Source organism: Chelonia mydas, chromosome 6 (genome assembly GCF_015237465.2).
Source record: "Chelonia mydas isolate rCheMyd1 chromosome 6, rCheMyd1.pri.v2, whole genome shotgun sequence".
Taxonomy (NCBI): Eukaryota; Metazoa; Chordata; order Testudines; family Cheloniidae; genus Chelonia; species Chelonia mydas.
In genome coordinates, this window is record NC_051246.2 from 74188972 (window position 1) to 74216656 (window position 27685).

General features: G+C 47.3%; 1 protein-coding gene and 1 long non-coding RNA gene across 2 annotated transcripts in view; both read right to left on the bottom strand.

Moving 5' to 3' along the window:
• Positions 1 to 1255: 1255 nt before the first annotated feature.
• Positions 1256 to 3397, bottom strand: INAFM2 (InaF motif containing 2). The gene has a single exon (XM_037900488.2). It carries the CDS (start codon positions 3060 to 3062, stop codon positions 2643 to 2645), a length of 420 nt encoding a protein of 139 aa, XP_037756416.1. The 5' UTR covers positions 3063 to 3397; the 3' UTR covers positions 1256 to 2642.
• Positions 3398 to 22437: 19040 nt separating this feature from the next.
• Positions 22438 to 27685, bottom strand: part of LOC122466412 — a 65536-nt gene continuing 60288 nt past the window's right edge. Inside the window, exon 3 of the long non-coding RNA XR_006291859.1 lies at positions 22438 to 23400. This is a non-coding gene — a long non-coding RNA (uncharacterized LOC122466412). The remainder of the gene's footprint in view (positions 23401 to 27685) is intronic.

The window sequence follows — 27685 nt, forward strand, 5'->3', positions numbered from 1 at the left end:
AGCAAATGAAAACAGCCAAACTGTAGAACCAATGCAATCTGAACTAAAAGCCACACCTCAGAACTGTGTGTCTTGGCTACAAGTGAAAGTGCTGCTGCCAGACCCTCTGCTACCCCATCTCCCCATCCCCACAGCCCATATAAAAAACTAGAAATAATTGTTCTTTGCTTGTTTAATTGTCTATTTACAGGGTCAGGCATATTGTGATAGATAGCATTGCTCTGCAGATAATTACAGAGTTCTATTCCTGGATGCTTACCAACACAGGCAAGTTTGACCTCTGTGCCTGGTCTCCTCCCCACCAAAAACTATTATACTCTCCCTCTTCTGTCAAGTACCGTTCAAGCCACAAGCATTCCGACCTCCTCCCAGTCCACAGAGGTAAGTTAAACACAATGTCCTTTCCGACCCATATTCACCAAGCCCACATGGACCACAAGGAAAGTCAAAGTCCCTTTCCTCTATGCCTCATCTTCACTCGTGTTCCCAAAAAGTTTCGCAAGATTAAAAGTCTGTCTAAAGCATACAAGTTAGGCAGAAATCTCAATGTATTTTTGTTCCCCTTCCCCTCCCCCCCAAATATACAGGTCTTTTGAATACAGATATAGCTTACATGGTGGAATTAGCCTAACATTTAAATGGTTTTGCCAAGTTCTTTTGTTTGCAAGGTGATAAGGTGACAGTTCAGAACACTACAAAATGTCATACACTTGCTCGTATGCGTTTCGAAGGCTCATAAGCAATCAGATTTAAATTTGCAACTTGTTAATAATAGACTAGTAATCATTAAGATCAAGTTCTTTTTGCTAATTTGCTAAACCTGGCATTTTATAGTTTCTCAAAATGGCCCCACGGAGCTACCGATATGCCAAGAGAGGTCTAAAGAAAGTCTACTCAACATGCCTTGTCTATCACAGGTTACTTGTCACCAGATTATATCAATCAACTTTGAAAGTTTTGCTGTTTGACACTACCTTGGCCATGAGATGAGGCTAAACCGCAATTACTGGCCTATAAACTTGGTTAGTTTCAAGTTGGCAAGAGAACAGGCCCTGGGGCTTCTACTGACACAGCATTTCAGCTGCCTTATGTAGCAAGCTCTCAAATGGATACTCATCACTCATAACTGCATACAGGGAGTTAAGCACCCAAAACAGTGGAGATTTCACTATCCCCACCCAGCAAAGTAGCACATATGTAGTTTTCACTTATGTTCCCCCCCAAAAAAAACCAAAATGCCATATTGGAGAGAGACTTTCATATGCAAAAAATATTTTAATATAGTAAACAAGTCAATTTACCTTTCACATGTTTTAAATAAGTTTGTTCATTAGTAAACAATGCTATTTTCCCAAAACAATGGAACACAGCCTCTAAATTCATATTCTGCTCCCAGTTGATCCTATAAGTGGTGAAAAATTTGGACATCAGTATCATTTCACAGGTAACAGAGTGGCATACACAGAAGAACAGAGCATCAACAGAGAGTCAAAGAGAAAAGCTTACCCTGGTGATGGGGAAAATTAAGCCACAGAATTCTCTTGAAGGAAAGACTAAAGATACTAGCTAAGATTCTATTGGTGTAAGTGTTATCTTTCCATGCCTACCACTCATGTTTGCCTCAATGGTTAAAGTTCCCTAAGCCATGCCTAAATTAAGGGAAAGGTGCTATGAAAAAAAATCAAGCTAGGAAACTTTAATTGAAGCCCCTATTTAACACAAATGCAGATACTGCTGACCAATTCAATGTTTTTACCAGATCAAAAGTATATTTCTACATATTCACTTGTGACTACATTTGTATTAAATAGGGTTTTCAACAGAAATATCCTAGCTGGAATTAAAAAATGCACCTTGTCCCCTAATCTAAACCAGGCCCTACTGAAGCATACAAGGAGGCCCAAAACCATAGATCTGGAGGTGCTAATAAGAAGACAGTCCTCTGGAATCACTCTTGATGAGCATAGCAAATAAAAAAAAAATACGCTGCATTCCTTCCCTCCCCCAGTCTAGAAATCCAACATAGCATGGAATTGTCTTTACTAAAAGAAACTTAGTAAGGGGGGGGGGGGGGGTCACATGCACGCTTCTGATGGGTTCTGTATGGCTTTAGGCATCCTTTAGCCGCCAGGATCATTGCAACTTTCTTGCTTGGTTTCCTGCTATAGCCCTTTAAAACCACTCAGGGTGTGCTCTTTGTGTAGTTTACATAGCATATATCTCACCTCTATACAGTCATCGTCTGAGTGTATATATCTACAAATACATACACATAGATATAAACGAAATGCATCTGGGTACATTTCAGCTAGGCTGACATACCTGAGCTCCACTCTCTGTGGCTTCCCAGTACCGTTTACACCGTATTAAAAACTAATAATTACAATTCGCCCTGCCCCAGTCCTGCGCAAATCGATGGACGGGCAAACAGGCCAGACAGAGCATCTGGCAGCGTGTCCCCGCCACTGTCCCCAAGGGGCAGACCCCGGAGCGAGGGGCGATGGTCCCGTGGCCCCCAGCCGGAGGCGAAGCGAGGCAGGGTCGGTGGAAGCCGGTCGCTGGTAGAGGGAGCCACCGTGCCCCTACCCGGGTCGGGTCTCTGGGCTCCGCCCTGTCCGGGCTCGGCCCCCGCTTCCCCGCGATCAGTGGCTCCGGTGCACTCGCTGCAGCACGGTGGGGTCGGGGGCTGGGCCGGGCTCGGCCCGCGGCGGTGGCGAAGTGGCAGCGCGCTCAGTCCCGCCCGCCCCTTGGCCGGAACCCGGCCGCGCAGGCGGCTCCGTGGGGCCGGCTCCCCGGTGCGGCTCCGCGGGGGGCCCTGGCGTCGTCCGGCCGGCGGCTGCGGCGCTGGGCCCTGTCGGCAGGCGCGGCTGGCGCACCGGCTGCCAGATGAGGCTGTAGTAGACGGCCAGCACGATGGCGGCCAGCGAGACGGAGAGCACGTAGGCCAGCACCGTGGCCAGGCGCACCCACTTCTTGTTGGTCTTGGCCGCCATCCGCGCCTTCTTGTCCCCGGTGTAGGTGGCGGGCTTGCCCCGCTCCGCCGGCGGCTCCTTCTCCTTCATGGGGGCCCGGCCCTTGGCCCGCTGCTCCACCTCCCCCTCCGTGGTGGGGGCTCCGCGCCGAGCCGGCCCCGCTCAGGACATGCCGGGGGCCCCGGCGCGGGAGAGGGGCTGCCGGCCCCGCGGCTGCTGCTGCCGCCGCCGCCGCCCGCCGGGATGCGGGGCCCGACGGCTGCGACCCAAACGGCCGCCGGGGCAGGAGGCGCCGTCTCCGCCGAGAGCCCCGCGCTTTGCGCTGCCCCCGGGGCCCGCGCGCTCCGTGTCTCCTGGCAGCGGTGCCGGTGGCCCCTTCGCAGCGCGGAACACGCGCGGGAAGGGGAGGAGCGGCGACGGGCGGCTCTTAAAGGGGCAACAGGGAGGAGCGGAGTGTCCTTAAAAGGGCAATGCCCGCCCGCTCGGGTAGCCACCTGCCAGCGCCGGGCAGGGCAGATTGCTGTCTCGGCCCCGCCCGCCCCGTCCCGAATTCCACCAATGGGCACTGATCTGTCAACAGCGCCACGTGCCACGCTGCTCCGGGCCTCGCACAGACCCGCGGCGTGGCGCGACCCTGCCCACGTGGCTCGCTGGCTGCTGATGGCCCCTATCCCGCTCTGCGCAGTAGCCCCGCAGCGCTGCCCTGCGGCTGTGAGCGCTGGCTGGGGATGGCGCCTGTTCGGAATTATGTCAGCTGGCAGGACAAGCGCGGATGTGCAGGCGGGAGGCGCCGTGTTCAGCTCCGTGTCAGCTAAGCCGTGCTGGTATACAGTGTCCTCACGCTCATATTTATAACACGTGTCATCACCCAACCTACCAAGCCTTGCCCACTGCAGTGTAGGGGTCATGCAACACAACAGAGATATAGAACCAGATGGGAGACGGGGGGAAGAAGCAGGCCACAGCTGTCCAGCTGTTCTACTGGGGGCTACTGTTCTACTGGGGGCTGACCAGTGGTGAGCTGGAGCCGGTTCGCTAGAACCGGTTGTTAAATTTAGAAGCCCTTTTAGAACCGGTTGTTCCGCGAGGCACAACAGGTTCTAAAAGGGCTTCTAAATTTAACTGGCCCAAAGTGGCGCCTTAGGCGCCGACTCCACGGGTGCTCCAGCCCTGGAGCACCCACCGGCAGGTCCCCGCCCCACCCCCGGCCCCAGCTCACCTCCGCTCTGCCTCCACCTCCTCCCCTGAACGCGGCGCCCTGCTCTGCTTCTCCACCCCCTCCCTCCCGGCTTCCCGCGCGAACAGCTGATTCGCGTGGGAAGCCGGGGCAGGCTGAGAAGCAAGCAGCGGCTTCCCGCTCAGGCCCAGGGAGGCGGAGGTGAGCTGGGGTGGGGGGGGGGCGAGGAGGGCCGCCTGTGCCGCAGCAGGTAACCCGGAGGGAGGGGGGCGCGCAGGGGAACCGCTCCCCGCCCCAGCTCACCTCCGCCACCCTCGGCCTGAGCGGGAAGCCGCGGCCTGCTTCTCTGCCCTCCCTGGCTTCTTGCTGAACAGCTGATTCGCGGGAAGCTGGGGGGGGTGTCGCGGAGAAGTAGAGCGGGATGGTGCGTTCAGGGGCGGATGCGGAGCGGAGGTGAGCTGGGGCCGGGCGCAGGGTGGGGAGCTGCCGGTGGATGCTCTGTACCCACCAAATTTTCCCCATGGGTGCTCCAGCCCCGGAGCACCCAGGGAGTTAGCGTCTAAGGCGCCACTTTTGATATGATCAGTGGGGGAGCAACAGCTCCCCCTGCTCCCCCCCTAGCTACGCTCCCCCACCCCTAGGAGCCAGAGGGACCTGCCAGATGCTTGCTGGGAGCTGCCCCAGGTAAGCACCGCCGGGACTGCCCACCTCGCCCCCTGGCAGGTGCCTCTGGCTCTTAGGGGTGGGGTGGGCACCCATTACGGTGGCCCATGAGACCCTCCTGCCCAGTTCTGGGGGCAGTCAGGGGACAGGGGAGAGGGGTGGATGGGGCAGGGGTCTTGGGGGGGGGGGTTGGATGGGGCAGGAGTCCCGGGGGGCGGGGGTGGGCAATGACCCCCTCGTGGAGTGAGGAGGGAACCTGTTTTTAAGATTTTGGCAGCTCATCACTGGGGCTGACCCCTAATAAAACTCTAATATAGCGCTTATTATCCCTAGGTCCCAAAGATCTCTAAAGGAGATCAGCAGGGCTTAAATTCAGCAGGAGCTGTCTGGAGCAGAGCTCTGGTAAATATTTTCAAGTCTGTGGGGCAGAAGCACCCTCCCAGGGGACTGAAGCCCAGAGCTCCAGGAAATACTCTGTGAGAATTTAAGCCCTGGAGATCAGTGTGATTATCCCAATTTCACATGAGAAAACTGATGCATAGAAAGAGGAAGTGACTTGCTTAAGGTCACCTGGCAAGCCAATGGTGGACCCAGAAATAAAGTCCATTCCTCATGCAGGCTCAGCCAGTGCTCTATCTCCAGAGCCACACTGCCCTCAGTGAGTCTCTCCATTGACTTCAATAGGCTTTGGATCAATAATCAACCTATCACCATTTAAACTCTTGTAAAGTCAAACTCAGTTGCAGAAGGCCCTCCAAAGACAGCTGAGACCTTAGATGACTGTAAGCAAAACAAAGCCAAGTACAGATTTGCCTAATCTCAGAGTTTTTGTTGGGAGGGATTTTCTCAGTCAATTAAGAGTAACTCCCCCTGAAATCTCATCTCCTTCAGATGTGTTGCCACTGTAGGTGCAATAGCTACAGATATTGCAACTATGAAAGTGATGAAAATGACATGAAATGGTATAGAACAGTGATTCTCAACCTTTTTTAATTTGCTGACTCCTAAACAATTTTAAACTGAAATCTTTAGAAATCTTAGACATAGTCTGCAGACCACAGGTTGAGAACCACTGGTATAGATGGAGCTGGAGAAATTAGTGGTGCCCTGACAGGTCATGAAGAAATTAGCACCCATGTGAGATTACCTTTCTGGAAAAATAAGAGAATTAAGGTTACAAAATATTTAAATTTTTTTAACTGAAAAGGGTTAAAAGTTTTGAAAACTCTTAAAATTGTTTTTTTTTTAATTCTTTTAAAAATTGACTTGTTTTGACCTAAAAGCTCAGCTAATAATTTGCATACTGGTTTACATAGCAAGCCACCCCCCACCCCAACTCTTTCTTCAATCCTTCCCCCTTATAAATCCTCGATAGTCTACTGGGAAAGAAAACAACCTTCTGGTGTCCAAGGGGTAAAGAGAGTCTTGTTGTTCCTTGACTTTAGCAAAGCTTTTGACACGGTCTCCCACAGTATTCTTGCCAGCAAGTTAAAGAAGCATGGGCTGGATGAATGGACTGTAAGGTAGATAGAAAGCTGGCTAGATTTAAGGTCGGGCTTAACGGGTAGTGATCAATGGCTCCATGTCTAGCTGGCAGCCGGTATCAAGTGGAGTGCCCCAAGGGTCGGTCCTTGGGCCAGTTTTGTTCAATATCTTCATTAATGATCTGGAGGATGGTGTGGATTGCACCCTCAGCACGTTTGCAGATGACACTAAACTGGGAGGAGAGGTAGATATGCTGGAGGGTAGGGATAGGATACAGAGGGACCTAGACAAATTAGAGGATTGGGCCAAAAGAAATCTGATGAGGTTCAACAAAGACAAGTGCAGAGTCCTGCACTTAGGACGGAAGAATCCCATGCACCGCTACAGACTAGGGACCGAATGGCTAGGCAGCCGTTCTGCAGAAAAGGACCTAGGGGTTACAGTGGACGAGAAGCTGGATATGAGTAAACAGTGTGCCGTTGTTGCCAAGAAGGCCAATGGCATTTTGGGATGTATAAGTAGGGGCATTGCCAGCAGATTGAGGGACGTGATCGTTCCCCTCTATTCGACATTTGTGAGGCCTCATCTGGAGTACTGTGTCCAGTTTTGGGCCCCACACTACAAGAAGGATGTGGAAAAATTGGAAAACGTCCAGTGGAGGGCAACAAAAATGATTAGGGGACTGGAACACATGACTTATGAGGAGAGGTTGAGGGAACTGGGATCGTTTAGTCTGCAGAAGAGAAGAATGAGGGGGGATTTGATAGCTGCTTTCAACTACCTGAAAGGGGGTTCCAAAGAGGATGGATCTAGACTGTTCTCAGTGGTAGCAGATGACCGAACGAGGAGTAATGGTCTCAAGTTGCAGTGGGGGAGGTTTAGGTTGGATATTAGGAAAAACTTTTTCATTAGGAGGGTGGTCAAACACTGGAATGCGTTACCTAGGAAGGTGGTGGAATTTCCTTCCTTAGAAGTTTTTAAGGTCAGGCTTGACAAAGCCCTGGCTGGGATGATTTAGTTGGGGATTGGTCCTGCTTTGAGCAGGGGGTTGGACTAGATGACCTCCTGAGGTCCCTTCCAACCCTGATATTCTATGATTCTATGATTCTTAAAAGGGCAATGAAACCCCAGTGCTGAGCTGGACAGGGAGATCCAGTAGACTCTTCTTAAAAGGGCAATGTTAATTCATTTAGGAGGCATCTGAAGCTGTCAGCTAGTTCTGATCACCGTGCAGCTGCCTAAATAGTCATGCTATTGGCGGTAGAATTCACTCTTGCTTTACCAAAAGAGGACCATTTTGAGGGGCACCTATATAGATTTGGGAAGTTCTGGACCCAGATCCTGCATCTGTGCAGCAGAAATAACAATGATCTGACTTCTAGCTGAGGCAATTGACATCATAGTAGGGGAAGTGTTCTCCTTTCTGTTCACGACTCAGCTGTAGTAATATGCAACGTGGATGTACAAGTCCAAATACTGGATGGCAGATTCCACTGTAGTTCAGCACGAGACCCCCAGCTGGCAAGGACAACAAAAAATTCATCATCTAAATTGGGGCAGAGTGCTCAAGATCAGTCCAGTCAAACTTAAAGGTACACTTGAAACAGACAATATAAAGCCATATTTTATACTGTACCTGCTTTTTTATATTATTTTATTTTTGTATTACTAGTAACAGCATTTTAGAAACTGGGAAATGAAATATTTGTTCTTTTTCATTTGCAAACAATAAGCATTTTTACTGTGATCTGAAAGGAGCAAAAAATTAACAGGACTGTTCTTGTTTAACATAGACAACTTCCTAAACTTCAACTTATGACACGCCTTATTTCAAAACATTATTTCTTGGAATGCCAGTGTCACCCACAATGTCAGTTTATATCTGTGGAAAATATGTGTTAATGGCTGTTACATCTTCATACAAGCACCTATTCTATTCTAGTTTTTATACTACATCTGTCACTGTGGTACCTGAGCACTTTGCCCTAACTGAAGCCAGGTTCCAGGGACCTGAATAATGATAAGATCTGATTTACAATAGTAAACCTTTCATGAACTGGAGAAATAAGTTGTCATTGTTTTAGAAATTCTGTAACACACAAGGGTTTTCCTGGTTATAGACTTTGAGTTTAAGCAGATGGAAGCAATATCTCAATTCCAACAAAATTAATTTTTAATTGACCCTAATTCTCACAAAAGCAGAGTTTTGACTAATTCTTCCTGGCTGGTTTCTCTTAGCATTTAATGATAAACTCATCCTTGTCTCTTCTTTTTGTGTTCAACTTCTCAGCTTTCAATCCTGTCAATCACTTTGTCCTTCTTTAGCACCTCAAGCAAAAAGTCAGTGACACCAGCATACTCTTCTCCTGCTTTGAATATATCTCTCTGACTCCTCATTTTGGAAGGAGGCTTTACAATTTCTCACCAGTCCCTCTGTTACAGAGTGTCTCAAGGCTCTGTCTTCAGACCTCTTCTCTTCTTCACCTCTCTCCTACCTTTGAGACATTTTATTGCTATCTTCAGGCTTGGATATCACTTCTATACAGGAGACACACTCACTAATCCCTCTGTCTCCCATCTATCTCCCCATTGTGAGTCAGCTCTTGGCTACACTATAACTTCCTACAATTGAATGCTACAAAGGCTGAGGTCCTTCTTCTGGGGAAAAAAGTCTTCTTGATCCCCTATCAATCTCAGTTTAATTCCTAACTTCCTTCTGAGTTTATATATCTAGGAATTAGTCTGCCCCAAATTCATACGTTCTTCTTAGTCAGCCTCTTTTTGCATTGCCATCATTCAGATTACCATCATCTTGCCTCTTGTGAAATCCTCGTTTGTACCCAAATGACTTACTGTCTCAGTTCTTGTAATTCATAAAGTACTTCCTTAAACCCTGCTCTCTGAATTTCAGGGTGTAAAGACTGACAAAGCTAGTCTACTCGCTCCCTGCAGGATGGAGAACCATCTCATCCCCAATCTCTCGTCTTTCCAATGGATTCCTCTCCAAAATTGTCTTCATCTTCAAAACTCGCCACACATGCACTCCCTCCAACTTCATTATTATTGATTTTTTATTCTGGTGGTGCCTAGGGTCCATCATGCTAGGCACTACACACCCCAGGCCAGGGCTCAAGTCCTGATGTCACGTTCAGGAACACCATTCAAGCACTTACTTTCGGAGCTGGAGTAGCGTTCCAGTACTGTCAATTAGTGATAGTACTGGAAGTGTGTTTCAGCACTTCTGTTTTTAGGACTCAAGCACTGCTAGACGCACATGTAACAAAAAGCAGTCCCTGCCCCCATGATTTTACAATCTACATATAAGAGATAACAGGTGGATACCTCTAAGAGGTAGTAGAAACACAATATAACAGTGAGATGGTTATGATTAGTGTAATAAGAAGCAGCCACAGCTGCCTAACGTAATCCTACTTCCCTGACATCAAATCCACCTACTTCCCAGCAGCCCATTCCACTCCTCCTCTTGGTTTCTGTCCTGTTCCACTTCTGACTCTCCACAGTTGGTGGTTACTCCTTTCCTGACGCTGCCCCATCTATCTGGAACAATCTTCCCATCCTTCCCCTGAACCACTGAGTCAAATCCTTTTTTAAAAATCTCATCTTAAACTATTCCTTTTCCTTTCAGTTTTGGATTGACTTCTTGCAGCGCATTTTATGAGACTGTGTGTTACACAGATGCTCTGCAGAAACACAATCGACTACCATGCCAAAAGGGATTTTAAAAACAGTCACAACTAAAGGTTAATTGAAAGCAAATAACTCCACTGAAATGTTGAGAGGAATTAGATGTTGTTAAAGGTTGCCCTCCCCCATGCCAAGGCCTGGCTGCCTCTGTGCTTGATATGACGAGCTCAGTTAATTACGTAAGAAATTGTTGACGTCCGCACCAGTCAGGCATAAGTTTTTCTTTTCACCACCAGCAAATGAGTGTGGTTTTCTCTTGATGTCCCTTTGTTAGAGTGCAGCCAGCTAGCTGAAGGCGTGTTCCCTGTGTTCCTAATCTCTTTATTACCCTATTAATAACTTTTAAAGCAACACACTCAGACAAATGAGAGCCAGGAAGCCAGATCTACCTTAATGACTTTCTTTTTATCCCTGGCATTTTAGGTAAAGGATCAAACTGTGCATTGAATAGTCTCCCATAGCTCAAGGGAAGAGCTTCAGGGGTGGAGAGAAAGCAGAGGGATTTTGTAGCCAATGAACATGTCAGGCACTCAAACAGAACGTGGCTTACTGGGTTGCCACTGTCACACACTGTGGTGTAGGCAGTGCAATCTAGTGGTCAGAGAAAGACTCAGGCCTAATGGTCCGAGCAGAGCTGGAAGGTGGAACTGGAGCCAGAAGACAAGCCAATGGCTGGAGGCAGAAATTTCAGAGAAAGGTAGAGACTGGGGCTGGAACAGGAGCAGATGTGGGTGGGAGCAAGGTCCAGTACGGGAAGCAGGTCTGGCACAGCTGCAGACATAGAATGCATTGACCAGCCACTGTGCTGCTGATGCTACAAGGCTTAAATGATGATCTTCTGGCTCTTCTGTCCACTCTGGGAGCAACTGGGTTGCCAGGCAATGGTGCTAAGAGGCAGCTGAGTTCTAGACAGCCACCTGCTACTTGCTAAATGTCCTCAGTGCCCACTGAAGACATTAGGAGTTGAGAGTGCTCAGCACCTCACAGAACTGGACCCTCTATAAATAAGAAGAAGGAGCGAGACCCTTGGAATCCTTTGGCTTTTATGGCACTCTCTGCCATCTGTTTATTTTTAACAGAGAGCTACACACTCCCTTTGAGACCATACTGTTCATTAGCTGCTGGTTGCTGAGCTCCCCTCTTTCTTGGGCTTCTGCTTCCCCTAGAGCAGTGGTTCTCAAACTGTGAGTTGGGACCCCAAAGTGGGTCGCAACCCTGTTTTAATGGGGTCATCAGGGCTGGTATTAACTTGCTGGGACTCGGGGCCAAAGCCCGAGCCCCACCACCCAGGGTTGAAACCAAAGGGCTTCAACCCTGGGCGGCGGGGCTCAGGCTCCACCTTGGGCTTCAGCTCTGGCCCCCTTGCCCGGGTGGCAGGGATCAGGCTTAGGCTTTGCCTCCCCCTTCCCCTGCGCCTGGAGCGGGCTCTGGCTTCACCCCCCAGCTTGGGGTCACATAGTAATGTTTGTTGTCAGAAGGGGGTTGTGGTGCAATGAAGTTTGAGAATCCCTGCTCTAGAGCCTTGCCCAGTCAAATGGGTCCTACTAATTGCCTTGCCTTTAGGATTAGTTTTAATTCCTGGATGCTGACATTGACTCTCTGTGATACAACCTCAAATCTGCATTTTAGAATCCTGTTGCTTAGACCTGGCTGTTGTCTATTGTCCTGAGAGGTTTTAGTCTGCTCTTTTAAGTGCCCCGTAATAATGTAGTTGACAGATTAACTGATACCATTGACCTCATACCAAGTTCTGAGTCTGGTAATGGATAGTATCTGGTGCTTGCATGCAGCCACCTTCCCGATCCTCCTCCACATACGCCCTAGCCCTCTCCACATATGCAATGCATCTCTCTAATTGTGCAGTGTTGAACACAGGAAAAATATTCTTTGTGACCCCTGCAGGTGATCAGCTTTCACCCCAAGCTATGAGTTTGATTACCCTTATTATCGTAGCTTGCATAGTTGCAAATGTTATTCATTACTATAAAATTATACAATCCTTTTTTAAATCCAGCCACAGTTTTGTCTCGATGCCCTCCTGCCGTGATGTGACTTCTACAGGCTGATTACAGACTCTGTAAAGAATCATTACTTTTTATTGGTTACACTTGTGCTGCCTTTAAATTTCACACTGTCCCCTTGTTGTTGTATTATGGGTCAGGATTTAAAAAAAGAAGAGACTGATAGTTTTCACTATGTGCTTCCTAATCTTAAACAAGTCTAGTCCATCCCTTTACATTCATCTCCTTTCTAGGTGGAAGAGACCTTGAGTAAATGCTTGATTGCTTAGTCTTGAGCTTTTTGTCATATCGCTCCAAGACCCCTAAGCCCTTCATGGTAAAGGAAGGATTTCTGACTTTGCCCTCTTTCCCTTATTATGAAGCATTCCTCATTTCATCCTTTGATTCCTTCCTCCCACTTCAGTCCTGGAGATGGAGCCTGCTCCCTCCCTCCCCAGCCATTTCTCCTATTCATTACAGGGACATTTTCATACATGCTGTGGCATCACCTGTGGCTCATGTGGGAAGACCCTGTCTCTGTTTCTCCCAAGTGTCCCTTGTCAACTTAATTGAAGGATAGGTGGTCTTTTAATCGTCTTCGTTTCTGATTAAGCTGCCATCACAGTAGTTTGCACAAAATAGGGAAGATTCTCTACTGCTTTACATTCTGTGCAATCCCTGTGACGTCACTGAGGTTACATGGGGGAAAGCCAGTGCAGAATCTGGCACTAAGTGTATGAGAAGATGTATTTTTCCAAGGGCAGTACCTTCCGATGGAGACAGCCCTCTGTTGCTCAGGGCACTGATGCCTCAGCAGCCTGCACGTCATTATGGCACATTAAAACAGGTTTTTTTTTAATTTACATCTTGGCTAAGATCCACAGAAGATCCACAGAATGAGAGTGTATTCTACTGCAGTGTGTGTGTAGAGGGAAAATACCCCTAGGGTGGGAGACAGTGACAGCTACTCTGTGCTGTGAGGCACTATTCTGGTGAATTTGTTCTGAAGAGGTTTTTAAAGCATTTTTGAAATGCGTACAAATGGAAGAAGGTTGAGGGTGAGTCCAGGATTTGTAGTGACTGAAAACAGTCTAGCTGCGTTTATATAAGGCAAAGTTCACACAGCTTGGGAAACCCTGTTTTATTTTGGAATCAACTGGGGGTTTGGCACAATGTCAAGTAGGGGCAGAAGCCACAGAGCTTCCCAAAGAATTTTCCACAAACGCAAACACACACACACACACACAATGAGGAGCAGTAGGAAATGAATTATACTAAATAAACAAGAGATTGAAGAACATCTTACCAAAAAAAAAAGGACTGAAGAGATTTTTCAGATCAGAAAGGGATGACAGAGATTGCTTGGCAGTGTCCTTCAGCAGTCAGTAGGAAAAGGAGCTTTGCCAAATGCTGTCGTGAAAAAACTCGCTCTAATCTCAGGAGTTTCCAGTCCTTTTAGCTGTGTGCTTCACACATCAAAATATTTAAAAGAGAGTTGCACCTACCTTGGTAATTGCCATCTTCTGATAGTCACATGGTTGAATGCAAAGTACTTCTCATTGGGTGTGAATCTGAGAGTTGCATTCATAGTCATCTGTGACACCCACATTGCAGGGACCTGGTGTCAGAAATCGGAAAGCAGCTGCTTCAGCAGAAGTTTCATAAGCAGGAAACAAAAAGAACACTGCTGTTGAGCATCCAAAGACACTCTGAATTCAATTTCAGCTGGGCTTATATTTATTTAGCTGAAGTTTAGTACTTACCAAATTTAGCTAAATCAATATAAATGAGGTTTAAATTAAATGCAGAGTGCCCACACAGAAGTTTAACAAAATTGGTTTAAAATAGAACCTTTCGTTAAACGGGTGCAACACTGAATGTAGACAAGGCCTCACAGCAGTAAAATCACAATTGAAATAGAGTAGACTTATTTATAGACAAATTTTCAAAAGTGGCCACTGACTGGGTTTTTCCATTTCTGAGCACCAAATCAGTTGCCAGTTTAGAAAACTCTGGCCTTAGGTTTGATACAAAGACAAATAAGAAAAGAAAAAGGGTTTCTGGGTAAACAAGGCAGAACACTTAATCAAAGAGACTCACTGGCAAGAGATTGCAACCACCCCACCTTGTGCTATGGTCTTGTCTGCCCTCACCAACTATGCAGAGTTAGGTTAGAAACCCTCCCGTGAACACATAGGTGTTTCAGGCAATAGCACTGGTGTTTCAGAAGAGTGAATTATTCCTGTAGAACTCTTCCTAAAATAGCAGCTCCACAGTGTTGGGAAGGGAGCTGGGCTGCTCTCTTTGGGATCAGATATACACCAAAGTCCTGAGCACATGTGGTTATTAACGATTCTGCATAACTTTGTACAAAAAGAAGACATCATCCCCAGTGTCCTGGTAAAATTCTCTGCCATCTTAAGAAAACAAACACTGACCCCTCCCCCACTACTTGCCTCTCCAACTACCATGCCATCTCCCTTTCATCTCTAAACCAATTGAACACACTAATTACAATCACTGTCTGGAATTCCTCTCCTTCAATTCCATCCTAGACTCTCCAATCTGGCTTCCACCCCTTTCACTCTAGTAAAACTGCTCTTGCCAAAGTCTCTAGACCTCTTCCTAGATAAAGCTCAGAACTAGTACTCTGTCCTCAACTTATTTGGCCTGTCAGCTGCCCTTGACACCATCAACCATGCTATTCTTTTTGAAATCTCCTCCTCCCTTGGCTTCTGCAATTCTGTCCTCTCCTGGTTCTCCTTCTACCTCTCTGATTGTTCCTTCAGCATGTCCTTCAGAGGATCCTCCTCATCCTGCCTCCAGACACCTGTGTAAGTTCCTCAGGGTTCTGTCCTTGGTTCCCTTCTCTTCTCCCTCTACACCTTAACAATGAGTAATCTCATCCACAAAAACCAATTCAACTACCATCTCTATGCTGACAACAGACAGATCTATCTCTCTACTCCAAATTTGTGTCCTTCTTCCATGCTAAGATTTTGGCCTGTGTCTCTGACATTTTGTGGATGTCTACCCATCAATTCAAACTTAACATGGCTAAAACTGAGCTCTTAATCTTCCCCCTATGCCCTCACTGCTACCTGCTTTCGCAATCACAGAGGACAACAGCATCATCCTTCCTGGCACTCAGGTGAAGGGCTCATGTTTAGTCCATCCACCTGGAAACAGTCAGGGCACACCCTGACCGTTGTGTAGGAGCAACACATTGCTCCGTCCAAGGACGAGGACCAGATATGAACCCTGGGAAGTTAATTAAAGGACAGTAATCGTGGGAAGCTTCCTTGGCCTGGCCTCAAGGCCTGAGAATTAGGATTGTAGTAGATAGAGGCTGAAAAATAAGAATATTAATCAAAGTCATGCATTCCTTTGTTGTGTCTCTTTGCGGTGGAAGTAGGTAATGCGCAGGGGGGAGAAATATAATAAAAGGGAAGGTGGAAAGCTGACAGGCAGCAGCCCATTTCAGCTGACCAGCTTGCTTGCTTGAATAAATCTGTGTTCTGTCTCATCATTGAACCGCCACAACTGGCGCCCAAACGTGGGGCCCTCAGCACTCACCTCGCCCGGCAAGGGTTTCAGACGCGTCACTCATCCGCTTCGTGGATCCCGGTGAGTATTTTTCATTGTGGTAAGTATGGGAAGCTCCCTCTCTGCTTTGCAAGTGCAACATCGCAATGAGCTACAGTATTTGCTGCGTAAGGCTCAGCATGACTGCCCCGCTCGAGAACTCACTCTCCTGTTACAGGAGGTGAGTGCCCAGTGCCCGTGGTACCCTGAAGCCGGAACCCTTAAGCTAGCGGACTGGGAGCGGTTGGGCCAGACATTGCATGAAGAGCCTCGGGCGCCTGTGCAGGCTTTACATGCCTGGCACCTCTGCCGCGATGCGATACAGCGTGTCGCCTCAGACAGGCCCTCCCTCGCGAGGCTGGTGATCTCGCCACGCCCGTCGGCTCCTGCAGCCACCCCCCCTCCTACCGATGCAACACAGTGTGTCGCCTCGGAAGAACCTTCTCCCGCGCCAATAGAGGGGCTGCCAATTCCGCCACCGCCGTCGGCTCCTGCAGCCATCCCTCTCCCTGCTTCGCCCCCAGTGCCTTTATTACCACCGCCTCCCTTACCTTCCCCGCCGGAGCCGGTGTGTGATTACCATCCCCCCCAGGACCCCATGCTTCGGGGCCCCCCAGGGGGTCGTCTGCATCTGCTCAGAGGCTTTCGCTGGTGCAACAAATGGTTCACGCAGCGAAGACTCGCTCAGATCTTACAGCAGAGGAGCTGGCTGAGCTGGTCTCAGTTTGTCCGGTGACCTGGCAGAATGACGACCAGGGCAACCCGGTTGGAACCTGGGTTACTTTGCCTTACTCGGTGATTAGAGAGGTAAAGAAAGCGATTCGCGAGTTCGGTCTGACTAGCACGTTTGTGCGTGGTCTCATTGAAGGGCTAGGTAGTGGGTACTCCTTGATCCCTGAAGATTGGAAGGCGCTGTTGCGCATGATGCTGTCACCCAGTCAGTATGTTATTTGGCTTAGTGAGTATCGGCAGGAGGCGGAACGCCAGGCCCAGATTCATAGAGCAGAAGGTGTTATTTATGAGCACTTGGCAGGGGAGGGACAGTTTGTTACCGTTGAGATGCAGACTCAACTCCCTCAGGCCCTCTTCCCCCTTATTTCCACCTGTGCCCAGCATGCTTTCCGGAAGGTCCCGGATTCAGGCAAGCCTACAAAAAGCTTTGTCAGTATCCGTCAGGGTGCATCAGAGTCCTTTCTGGATTTTACCAACAGATTGCAGGAGGCTATCCTCCGACAGGTGGATAACGCTGCGGCAGCTCAGGAGATCCTGTTAAAAATGGCGGTTGAGAATGCGAACGAGGATTGCCGCCGTGCTCTCCAGACGGCGCAAGCCTCTGGCATTTTAGAGCTCTCAGACATGCTACGGGCGTGCCAGAACATCGGCACACAAGCCCATAAGGCTGGAGTTCTGGCTGCCGCCCTGAGAAAAACCGGGAGGGAGGGGAAGCGTTGTTACTGCTGTGGTAAGGAGGGTCACTTTCAGCGGGAGTGCCGCTCATCAAAGGCACCCGCTCGACCCTCAAAGAAGTGCCCCAAGTGTCAGAAGGGCTATCACTGGGCTAATCAGTGTCGTAGCGGGTCGGGAAACCGCGCGACGGGTTCCCCCCGAACCCAGGGCCAAACGGGGGTGTTTCCCACTCAGACAACCGTTCCTCTGCCTTAAAATCCATAGACTCTATGAGGGCGGCGACTGCTGGAAGTGCAGGGCTTGATTTGATCATGCAGGAGGACACTGATTTTCGGCTGCCAGGGAAGGTCTGCGCCATACCTACCCAGGTGACGGGACCTCTCCCTGCCGGCTTTGTGGGTCTCGTTCTCCCTCACTCTCATGCTGGGAAACAGGGCTTTTTTGTCATCCCCGGGGTCATTGATGCCGACTACACCGGCATTATTAAGGTTCAGGTGTGGACTCATCTTCCACAGTCGCTCCCGCGTGGACGATCAATTGCACAATTGATTTTAGTCCCCTATCAGGTGCCAGCTGCCGAGGATCGAACTCGGGGCGGAGGCGGCTTTGGATCAACGTTGTCTCACTCGCCGTCTCACAGCACGTCCTCTCCACTTGTTGCTCTGACAATGTCAGTCCGCCCCTCGAAACCTCAGTTAACACTTCTCTTAAATGATGTTCCTTTCACAGGGCTGGTGGACACTGGAGCTGACGTTACGGTGATTCGTGATCCAGAGTGGCCGGTTAGTTGGCCTACGGTTCCTTCTAAAGAGTTGTGGGGGATCGGGGGTAGTAAACCCGGGCGACAGAGTTTGTCTTGGGTCACAGTCTCTAAACCGGGAGGCCGTACCCTTGCTACTATCCGCCCTTTTGTGCTCCCTGTCCACCTCAATATTTGGGGCCGTGATTTACTTACAAAGCTGGACACCACCCTCGATATTAATATCTGATGGCTCAAAACCGTCCCTCACCCACATTGCCCTCCGCATTACCCTTGGTATGGCAATCCTTAGAGCCCGTCTGGATTGACCAGTGGCCCCTCCCTCTAGAAAAGCTGAAAGCGCTTCATTCGCTTGTGCAGCAGCATTTGCAGGCACAGCGCTTGGAGAGCTCTACTAGTCCCTGGAACACCCCGGTGTTCGTTATTAAGAAAAAATCTGGTGCGTGGCGGCTGTTACATGATTTAAGGGAAATAAATAAACGCATCCAACCTATGGGCCCCTTGCAGTTTGGCTTACCAAATCCAAATTTAATTCCTCAAACCGATCAGCTCTGTGTGTTAGATTTAAAAGATTGTTTTTTCACCATCCCCCTTTGCCCACAAGATCGCGAAAAATTCGCGTTTACGGTGCCACAATATAATAATCAGCAACCCTCTCAAAGGTATCAGTGGAAGGTCTTACCCCAGGGAATGCAAAATAGTCCAACCTTGTGTCAGCTTTTTGTGGATCGGGCCCTCACCCCTTTTCGTGCCCGGTACCCTATGCTAAAGGTCTACCATTATATGGATGACATTTTGCTTAGTGGTCCCCAGGTCACGGAACAACAGATTGACTCTTTGTCTCAAATTCTCGGCCAAAATGGCCTGTTGGTGGCACCAGAAAAAAGCCAACGCTCTTATCCCTACCACTACCTCGGCCATAAGGTTTTACAAACCTATGCTGCTCCGGTTCGTCCGGCACTAACTCTACCTCAACCCCTAACCCTTGTTAAATTACAACAGATTTTGGGTCATTTAAATTGGATTCGGCCCTATTTTCGTCTCCCCACCTCAATGCTGCAGCCGTTGTTCGAGCTCCTACGTGGAGCCCGAGCACCGGGTGCAGTTATTGCCATCACTGAAGAGCACATTGCCTGCATTCGACAAATTAATGCAGCATTGAGTCAGCAGTTTGTGGACAGACCCCCTGAGGTCCGTCCCCTACGGTTGATTCTTCTTGCCACCCCTCATACGCCCACTGCGGCTCTGTTTGTACCCCGTACGAATACAGCCGTCTCTATCATAGAGTGGCTGTACCTCTCCTCCACTCCTCCTCGGAATATTTATCCATATTTAGATGCCCTGTCTGATCTTGTTCGTAAAGCCCGCCACCGTGCAGTGCAACTCACTGGCACTGATTTAGTTGATATTGTGTTCCCCTTGTCCCGTAGTGAATTTGATTCCTTGTGCCACACCTCTTTGGCTTGGCAGGTTGCTCTTTGTGATTATGTGGGAGAAATTTCTTATAATCCCCCAAAAGATCCTCGGTTGGTAATTACCCAAAAGGTGCCTCTAATTGTTCATCGTCTTAGCCACTCTCAACCCATTGTTTCTGCTGTTACTCTTTTTACTGATGGCTCTCCACATCGAGGTGTTGTCACCTATCAATCCGGTGACCCCCCTCGCTGGCATTCTCGTTTTACACTGCCTCAGCGTTCCGCGCAGCGCTCGGAACTGGCTGCTGTTATTTTGGCCTTTCAACTTTTTGCTGATTGTCCCTTTAATTTAATTGTGGACACCCATTATGTTTACCAAGTGATTGATCATTTACCCCTTGCCCTCATTACCCCTCAGGTCGATGCAGACCTCCTTCGCCTATTTTTGTCTTTGCAATATCTTATCTCCACTCGTAATTTTCCTTATTTTGTTGCTCACATTCGCAGTCACACCCCTTTGCCTGGGTCACTCACTGAGGGCAATGCGCGCGCCGATCGCGCGCTACGTGGTCAGGTAAATTCCCTTTTTTCTGACCCCATTGAAAGCCATGCCTTTTTTCATCAGTCTGCCTCTGTTTTGGCCCGGCAGTTTCACATTCCTACTGATCATGCATGTTCCATTGTTCGTTCCTGCCCCCACTGTGCCGCTGCTGCTCCTACTTTCTCTTATGCCGTTAACCCCAGAGGTACCGCAGCGAATCAGCTGTGGCAAATGGATGTCACTCACGTGCCACAATTCCGCCCCTATTCCTTTTTACATGTTTCTGTTGATACTTATTCGGGATTTCTCTGGGCAACCCCACAGCGTGGGGAAGCCACTGCCAAAGTGATTCACCATTTGCTAGCCTGTTTTTCTGTTATGGGTCGCCCAAGCCAGATTAAAACAGATAACGCCCCAGCCTACTGCTCCACAGCCCTCTCCACCTTTTGTGCCCGATGGGACGTCCGTCTTAAACACGGGATCCCTTATAATTCCACGGGCCAAGCCATTGTTGAACGTGCCAATCGCACGCTCAAAACCTTGCTTGATAAACAATTAAAACAAGGGGAGCTGCGTCTCCGAACCTTAGGAGACATTCAACAACAAATGCATATCCTTTTGTTTACTTTAAATAATTTAACGCTGAACGCAGATCAGCAGACCCCCGCGGATCGGCATTTTCACAAATCTGAGGTACTGGAAAGACCGCGTGTCTTTTACCGTCAGCTGCCTGATCCGCAGTGGCTGGGCCCAGTACCTCTAATCACTTGGGGTCGGGGATATGCTGCGGTGTCTCTCCCTGCAGGACCGTTGTGGGTTCCAGCCCGGTGTGTGCGACCGGCACTGAAACAGCATGGCATGGCGCCAGGGGCTGCCGAACCCCATACCGGAGTTTCAGCTGACCTTGGAGGAGAACGCGGTGCCTCCCGGGTCGACAACGGCAGGACGGAAACGGAAGAGGCGTAGCGCCCCAAGCCAGCCCGTGACATGGGGAGCAGTAAAAGCATTGGTCGCGGCGGCTCAACGAAGACTGGCGGCAAATCAACAGCCAGAGACTCCTGAGACTTTGTTTGTGGCGATTCTCGCCCAAATCACTGCTAACTCTGTACTGATTGTATGTCTTTTGTGCCTGCTATTTCCTGTAGGGGTTGGCTCGGAAGCGCTTCCCCCGTTACGGGCCCGAATGACATATAACATATGGGAAAGATTGGCTTCAATAGCAAATGTTACCCACTTTTGTTTGTCTAATTCTGTAGCAGCCGGAGAATTGTTAGGTACATGCCTTATTCCAGTATGTCATCACCCTGAGGAGATAGGGAATGAGACGATGCTCGCTGCTTACGCGAATCTCTCTTCCCAGTACTCTGGCATGGCTAATTGGGGCCCGGCCAACTATACCTTGCCTCACACGGCTATATCCCTCCACACACCGTACCCGGCCGGGGCCAACAATGTCACCTGTGCGCGTGTGGTTAACTGCACTAGTACAAAGGTGCCCTTGGGCTGTCGGCAAATTCCTCAACCCTTTTTAAATTGTTTCCACGCTGTAAATGTTTCATACAATTATGGCCATATCATCCTACCATCAGGGTGGTTTTTTACCTGTGGCTCGCGCACCTTTAGTTATATTCCTGCAAATTTAAGTGATGGCACCCTTTGCTGTCTTAGTAGAAGGGCTTATTTTTTGCTGCTGCTGTGTACAATGTATTCCCTCTTTGCTAAGGCTTTGTAGAGATTCGCCCTGGCAAGCTCCCCGAGTTATGTCCTTGTCTGTTTGGGAGTTAAATTGCTTGCAAAAGCAAATTGACGGCTACCATGAGATGGCCGAGTATAATTAAACAAAAAACGGGGAGATGAAGGGCTCATGTTTAGTCCATCCACCTGGAAACAGTCAGGGCACACCCTGACCGTTGTGTAGGAGCAACACATTGCTCCGTCCAAGGACGAGGACCAGATATGAACCCTGGGAAGTTAATTAAAGGACAGTAATCGTGGGAAGCTTCCTTGGCCTGGCCTCAAGGTCTGAGAATTAGGATTGTAGTAGATAGAGGCTGAAAAATAAGAATATTAATCAAAGTCATGCATTCCTTTGTTGTGTCTCTTTGCGGTGGAAGTAGGTAATGCGCAGGGGGGAGAAATATAATAAAAGGGAAGGTGGAAAGCTGACAGGCAGCAGCCCATTTCAGCTGACCAGCTTGCTTGCTTGAATAAATCTGTGTTCTGTCTCATCATTGAACCGCCACACTCAGGCCCTAACCCAGCTGCAGGCTGAATAGATTTAAATCCCAGTGATTTAAATCACCAATTTTAATTATGATTTAAATCAGCAAGCAGGAAACCTTAGTTTAAACAATTAATTTTAACTGTGTTTTCATGGGTACTTTTTTTAGTTTTATTCCTAAATGTAAGTTGATTCTCATTGGTTGGTAATCATTAAAACATATTGATTTGCAACTAAATAGAGCCTTTACACTAAATTTGGTGCTTCTTTTGGATAACCAGGCAGATTCATTCTAGCTGTACACATTTATATAAGTGATTATTATATAACTTAATTTACATTTATTCACAGTTTTAATTTTTGCATTTTATTGTTCGAAAATGAGATACACTTCTTATTTACTAGAGGATTATTAATTCTTTACTTCAGACTTGTGTCATGCTCAGTTTGATGGAAATTCAAATTCAATTAACAATGCACAAATCAGCATTTTAAAATGGCTTTTTATTAGTTAAATAAAATCCAAAATGTGCTGGAGACATATGAAAAGACATTTATCAGTAAGTTTATCAAAACATGTTTTGCATTTAAAACTAATTTATTAAACAAAGGAAGTATTATCCATAATTAATTAATTGTAGATGTCACCCTCTCATACCGAGTTTTTATTCATTAACTGGAAGAGGAAAACAAGCTTTTCTGCATTTTCAGCTCTCATTGGTTTTTTTAACGTTGAATAAGCTAGTAATTGAACTGGGGAAGTCCTATGGCTTGTGTCAGACAGGAGGTCAAACTAAATGATCACAAGGCCCCATCTGACCTTGGAATCTATGAGTAAACTGACATGAAGAAAATATTCTCTCTGTGCCTGCAGAAGAGGCTACTGCTGTCAAAAGCTGGCTCCAGGTGCTTTGCCCATGACTTCCAGCAGTTTCGAGGGTTACCTTTCTTTAAAACTTGGCAGTCAACATGTACTGCTTAATATTTTTTTAATTTACTTTAAATTATTTTAATAGATTATACTAAGATTAGATCTTGACTCTTGACATAGGTTGTCATAATTTCAAATTTGATTTTAAATAGGTTTATTTAAAAAAAAATAAAGCTGTATTTCATTTAAATTAAAAAACCCATTTGTTTTTATTTAAAAGAAAAATCATTGCTTTTTAGCCATCCTGCCAGGGTGTCATCATCTGCTGAGAGATCTCTCTAGGTCTTCACATCCGGGCTCTGTCTAAATCTTGCCAATTCTTTCTGCAGAACATCTCTACATTATGGGCTTTCCTATCCATCCACAGAGCTAAAACTCTCATCATCTCACATCTTGATTACTGCCACATCTTCCTCTGTGGTGTTGACAAATGCACTTTTGCCCTGCTCGTATCCAAGCAGAATGCTGCTGCAAAGGTCATTTTCTGAGCCCATTGTTGTGAGCATGTGTGACGCATGGCTAGAAAGGGTTAAACATCCTGCAAAATAAATAACCCTCATAAGACTGGGGAGATCATGTTTGTGTTTTTGTATATTTACATATGTATGAGTAGGGTCGACAATGTAATCAACAGTCCCTGTCTAAGCTGTATTCTGATAATTCAGAGGTCAATAGAACATCCTATCATTTAAATGAATTGTAAACACGGGATATCTCGGTAGTCATCTCTCTTTGAAATGTACTGGGAATGGTGGAGGAACAAGCAAATGGCCTTATGTTAATTTGTATAGCCAAGTACTGGTGATAGACCTCCTTCAGTCACCCTAATTACCTTTTGATCCCCGAGGAAATCCCAACTTGTCAAAGAGAACATGAAATTGTATAAAAGATCCTTGGGTCCTGATTCTGTCATCTCAGATCTGCTTAGGCTTCATCAGGGGAAGTTTGAGTCACAAGACTGAGGTCCCAGTTATGCTGGTATGCCCTGAATATGATATTTGGACATTGGACTATAACCTATAAACTATTTCTGAAAGAACTCTTTGCAACTACAAAGCTCACCATCTATACTATGAATCTGAACCTCAATGAATCAAACTCATGTCTGTATGTATATTGATCTTTTAACCATACTCTCTCTCTTTTGTTTTTTCATAAATTTTAGTGTAGTTAATAAGAATTGACTGTAGTGTGTATTTGGGTAAGATCTGAAACATTCATTAACTTGGGAGGTAATGTGTCCGATCCTTTGGGATTGGTAAATCCTTTTCTTTTATATGATGAAATAAGATTTATAGAAATTTTCATCATATTTGACGTGGTTACCTGGATGGAGTCCTGAGGCTGGATCACTTTAAGGGAACTGGTTTCAGAGTGGTAGCCGTGTTAGTCTGTATCAGCAAAAATAACAAGGAGTTCTTGTGGCACCTTAGAGACTAACAAATTTATTTGGGCATAAGCTTTTGTGGGCTAGAATCCACTTCAACTTCTGAGTACCCGTAAGGCAATAAAGAAGCTGTTTTATGCTAGCTTGGTGAATCTAAGTATTGGAATATGCACCAGCCTTATGGGGATTGTCTGCCCCATTCTTTGCAGTTCACCCTAATTGAGTGACCACAGCTGGCTCCCCACTCGGACCCCGGTCACACCACATGACCCCTCTTTTTTCATCCCTCCACTGGCTCTCCCTTCTCCATCACATCAGACATAAGCTGCTTGTCTTCACTTTCAAGGCCCTTTATGCCTATCCCACTCTACCAATTATCTTTCATTTGCTATCAAGATGTCAACTACCACTTCATGCCAGCCACCATCACCCTCTTGTTAAATTTTCAAACAATGCCTTCATGGTTTCTCCCATGTTGCCCTTGGGAGAAACTCCCCATAAACATCTGCAAAACTTATCTCTTAATCCTTCTTCAAAACCCTCTGTAAAACTCTCCTCTGCCATGATGCCTACAAAAAAAATTGACAAGCGGCTGCTGCTGTGCTGAGACCACTGCCAGTCATGCTGATCAGTAGTGTCTCATTGTTTCCTTGTGCTCTATCTGTCTGCAGTCATCTGTTGTCTCTTGTCTTATGCTTAGATTGTAGGCTCCTTGGGGCAGGGACTGTCTTTTAGTTCTGTGTTTGTACAGCACCTAGCACAATGGGTCCTGCTCCACGACTAGGGCTCCTAGGTGCTATGGTAATACAAATAGTAATAATAATAGCCAAGTCTGGCATTTTTTGTGTATATTTAGTAAACATGGTGATTTGGAAATCAGCTGTGCTCCTGTGGTTTCTTTGCATGGCTTTTGTTGTGTAAAGAGCAAAACGCACAACACCCATTACAGCATAGGGCTTTCTTGAGCACCCATGACTACCTGTCTCTCTATGCACATGTGATGGCAATCAGGTTGGCCAGAAACACAGGGGACTGAACCAGGGACTTCCAGAGCTAAATGCGTAAGTCAAGTCTTTACAGTTTTCACTGAAAAGCCATCCTCTCAAGCAGCGGTGAAAGACCCACATCCTCTGTGGATCAGGCACAGATGGAGATACGTAACACTGTACACACGCTCACCAGGGGGTTACACACACCCTTCAGTGGCCTCACTTTACAGTGTAGATGAGGAACTGGGTATTGGCTTGCTTGTTTTTTGCATATTTTTGTATGGCACTGTTTTTCTTTAAGTGGGTGATAGGAACCCTTGAGTTCAGGAGGAGGAAAAAAAAAGAGGAGTGAGGGGTGGGCACACAGCTTTGGTTAGGAATGAATTCATCACTCGTTTGATGCCAATTATAAAGGCAATGCATGCAGTTCCCTAGTAAATCCACTAGAGGTCAATATTTCATATCACAAAACATAATTATAAAGGGACAATTCTGATAGTGATTTGTTATTGACTTCCGTGGAGTTTTGCCTGCTTTAACCAGGGCTGAATTTGGTTCTGTATTGCCACATGACCTCCTGGAGTATAGAAGATGTTCAGTCAGTAGTTTAATAGACAGGATGGCTTAAAACCATTGCCTTCATACCCTGTCATGCAAAATCTCCAAAGGTTAAGTATTGCCCATTTTGTGTATTAAAATCTGTATACATGGCAAGGCAGAGGTTGACCAGCAGGACAGGGGGAGGACAGGCATAAAGATGAGGTCACTGACAGGGACTAGAAAAGTTTTAGAAACATGGGCTCTTACAAGGGAGGGACAGATGTGAAGAGAAGGGCCCTGACACAGAGAAGCAAAGGCATGGGGATTTGGAATCATATGGGTAAGGGATGGGCACAGACAGAAAGAAGGATCTTGCAGTAGAATGACAGACACGGGCATGGAAACGCTGTAAAATTGTTCTTTAAAACAGTTTAGTTCATAGCAGACTTGATGGATTCAGACATTTTGTGTTTCAGTCCTTTATAAATATCTAGCCTCGCTGAGCTTTACAACAGAGCAGCCATTCCGCTGAGACCAGGCAAGAAAGGGGAAACATCCTCAGAAATCCTCTAGGAGCTGAAAGGGGGTTGTGTACCATAAAGAAGATTTCACAAGGGTGAAATTCACCCCTGGGCAGAGTTCCAGAGAGCTTCAGTGGAACTGACGTGCTGCATAGGGTGATGCTGGCACGCTGCATGGAGCCAAGGAATTTCACCACAAAGGAGCAAAAGCTAATAGGACATGAGCGCTTCGACTAAAATAAGAAAACTTTCCCCCAAACTCAAACCAAACCCTGCTTGCGGCTAGAAGGTCTGTTGATTTTCCTTCAGCTTCTGCACTTCCTTCTTCTGCTACAACAGGGAAATGACAAAGCATCTTGTGAGCGCCTGTTCCCATGCAACCAGTAGAGCAGAGATTTGGAATGGCTGAGCAATCTAACACATGGGTGTACTAGGGAAAGCTACCCATTTGTCTGCGGGAATGTGTTGTGTCCCTCCCCCTCGAAGGCCCATGTGCAGCACAGTGTCAACATTAATGATTCTAAATCTCTTCATTTACTCCAGCCACTCACACCAAGGATTCCCTTCTGGCTCTGTTCCAACTCCTGCTTCTAGTCCTGTCTTGTTTACTGCTCCCCTCCTCCTGTCTGTGAACTCACACTTCCTTCCGGGCTTTTGTGTTCTTTTGTTTCCTTGTGTTACTTTTTTCTCAGGCCAGGGCTACACTTTCATTTAAATTGGCATAGCTATGTTGCTCAACAGTGTGAAAAGTTATACACCCTTGAGTGACGTATCTGTGCTGGCCTAACCCTGATGTAGATGCAGCTGTGTCAGTGGAAGCATTCTTCCCTCAACCTAGCTTCCTCCGCTCAGGGAGGTGGAGTTACTAAAGCAATGGGAAAACCCCTTCCATTGCTTTAGTGTGTGTAAGAACATAAGAACAACCATACTGGGTCAGACCAATGGTCCATCCAGCTCTGTATCCTGTCTTCCGACAGTGGCCAATGCCAGGTGCCCCAGAGAGAATGAACAGAACAAGTAATCATCAAGTGATCCATACCCTGTCACCCATTTCCAGCTTCTGGCAAACAGCTAATAGCCATCGATGACCTATCCTCCAGGAACTTATCTAGTTCTTTTTTGAACCCTGTTATAGTCTTGACCTTCACAACATCCTCCGGCGAAGAGTTTCACAGTTGACTGGGCATTGTGTGAAGAAATACTTCCTTCACTATGGGGTTACTGCAGCCACTGTAGTGTAGACAAGCCCTCCGTCTGTTGTTCCTCACTCAAGCTGAGCTTACTGCAAGTCGGTGCTGCCCCAGGCTGGAAAGATTTTTGAAATGTTTCCTTTTCCTCTTTCTTTCACCTTTCCTGTAACATCTCCTTATCCTGATTCTCTGCTCC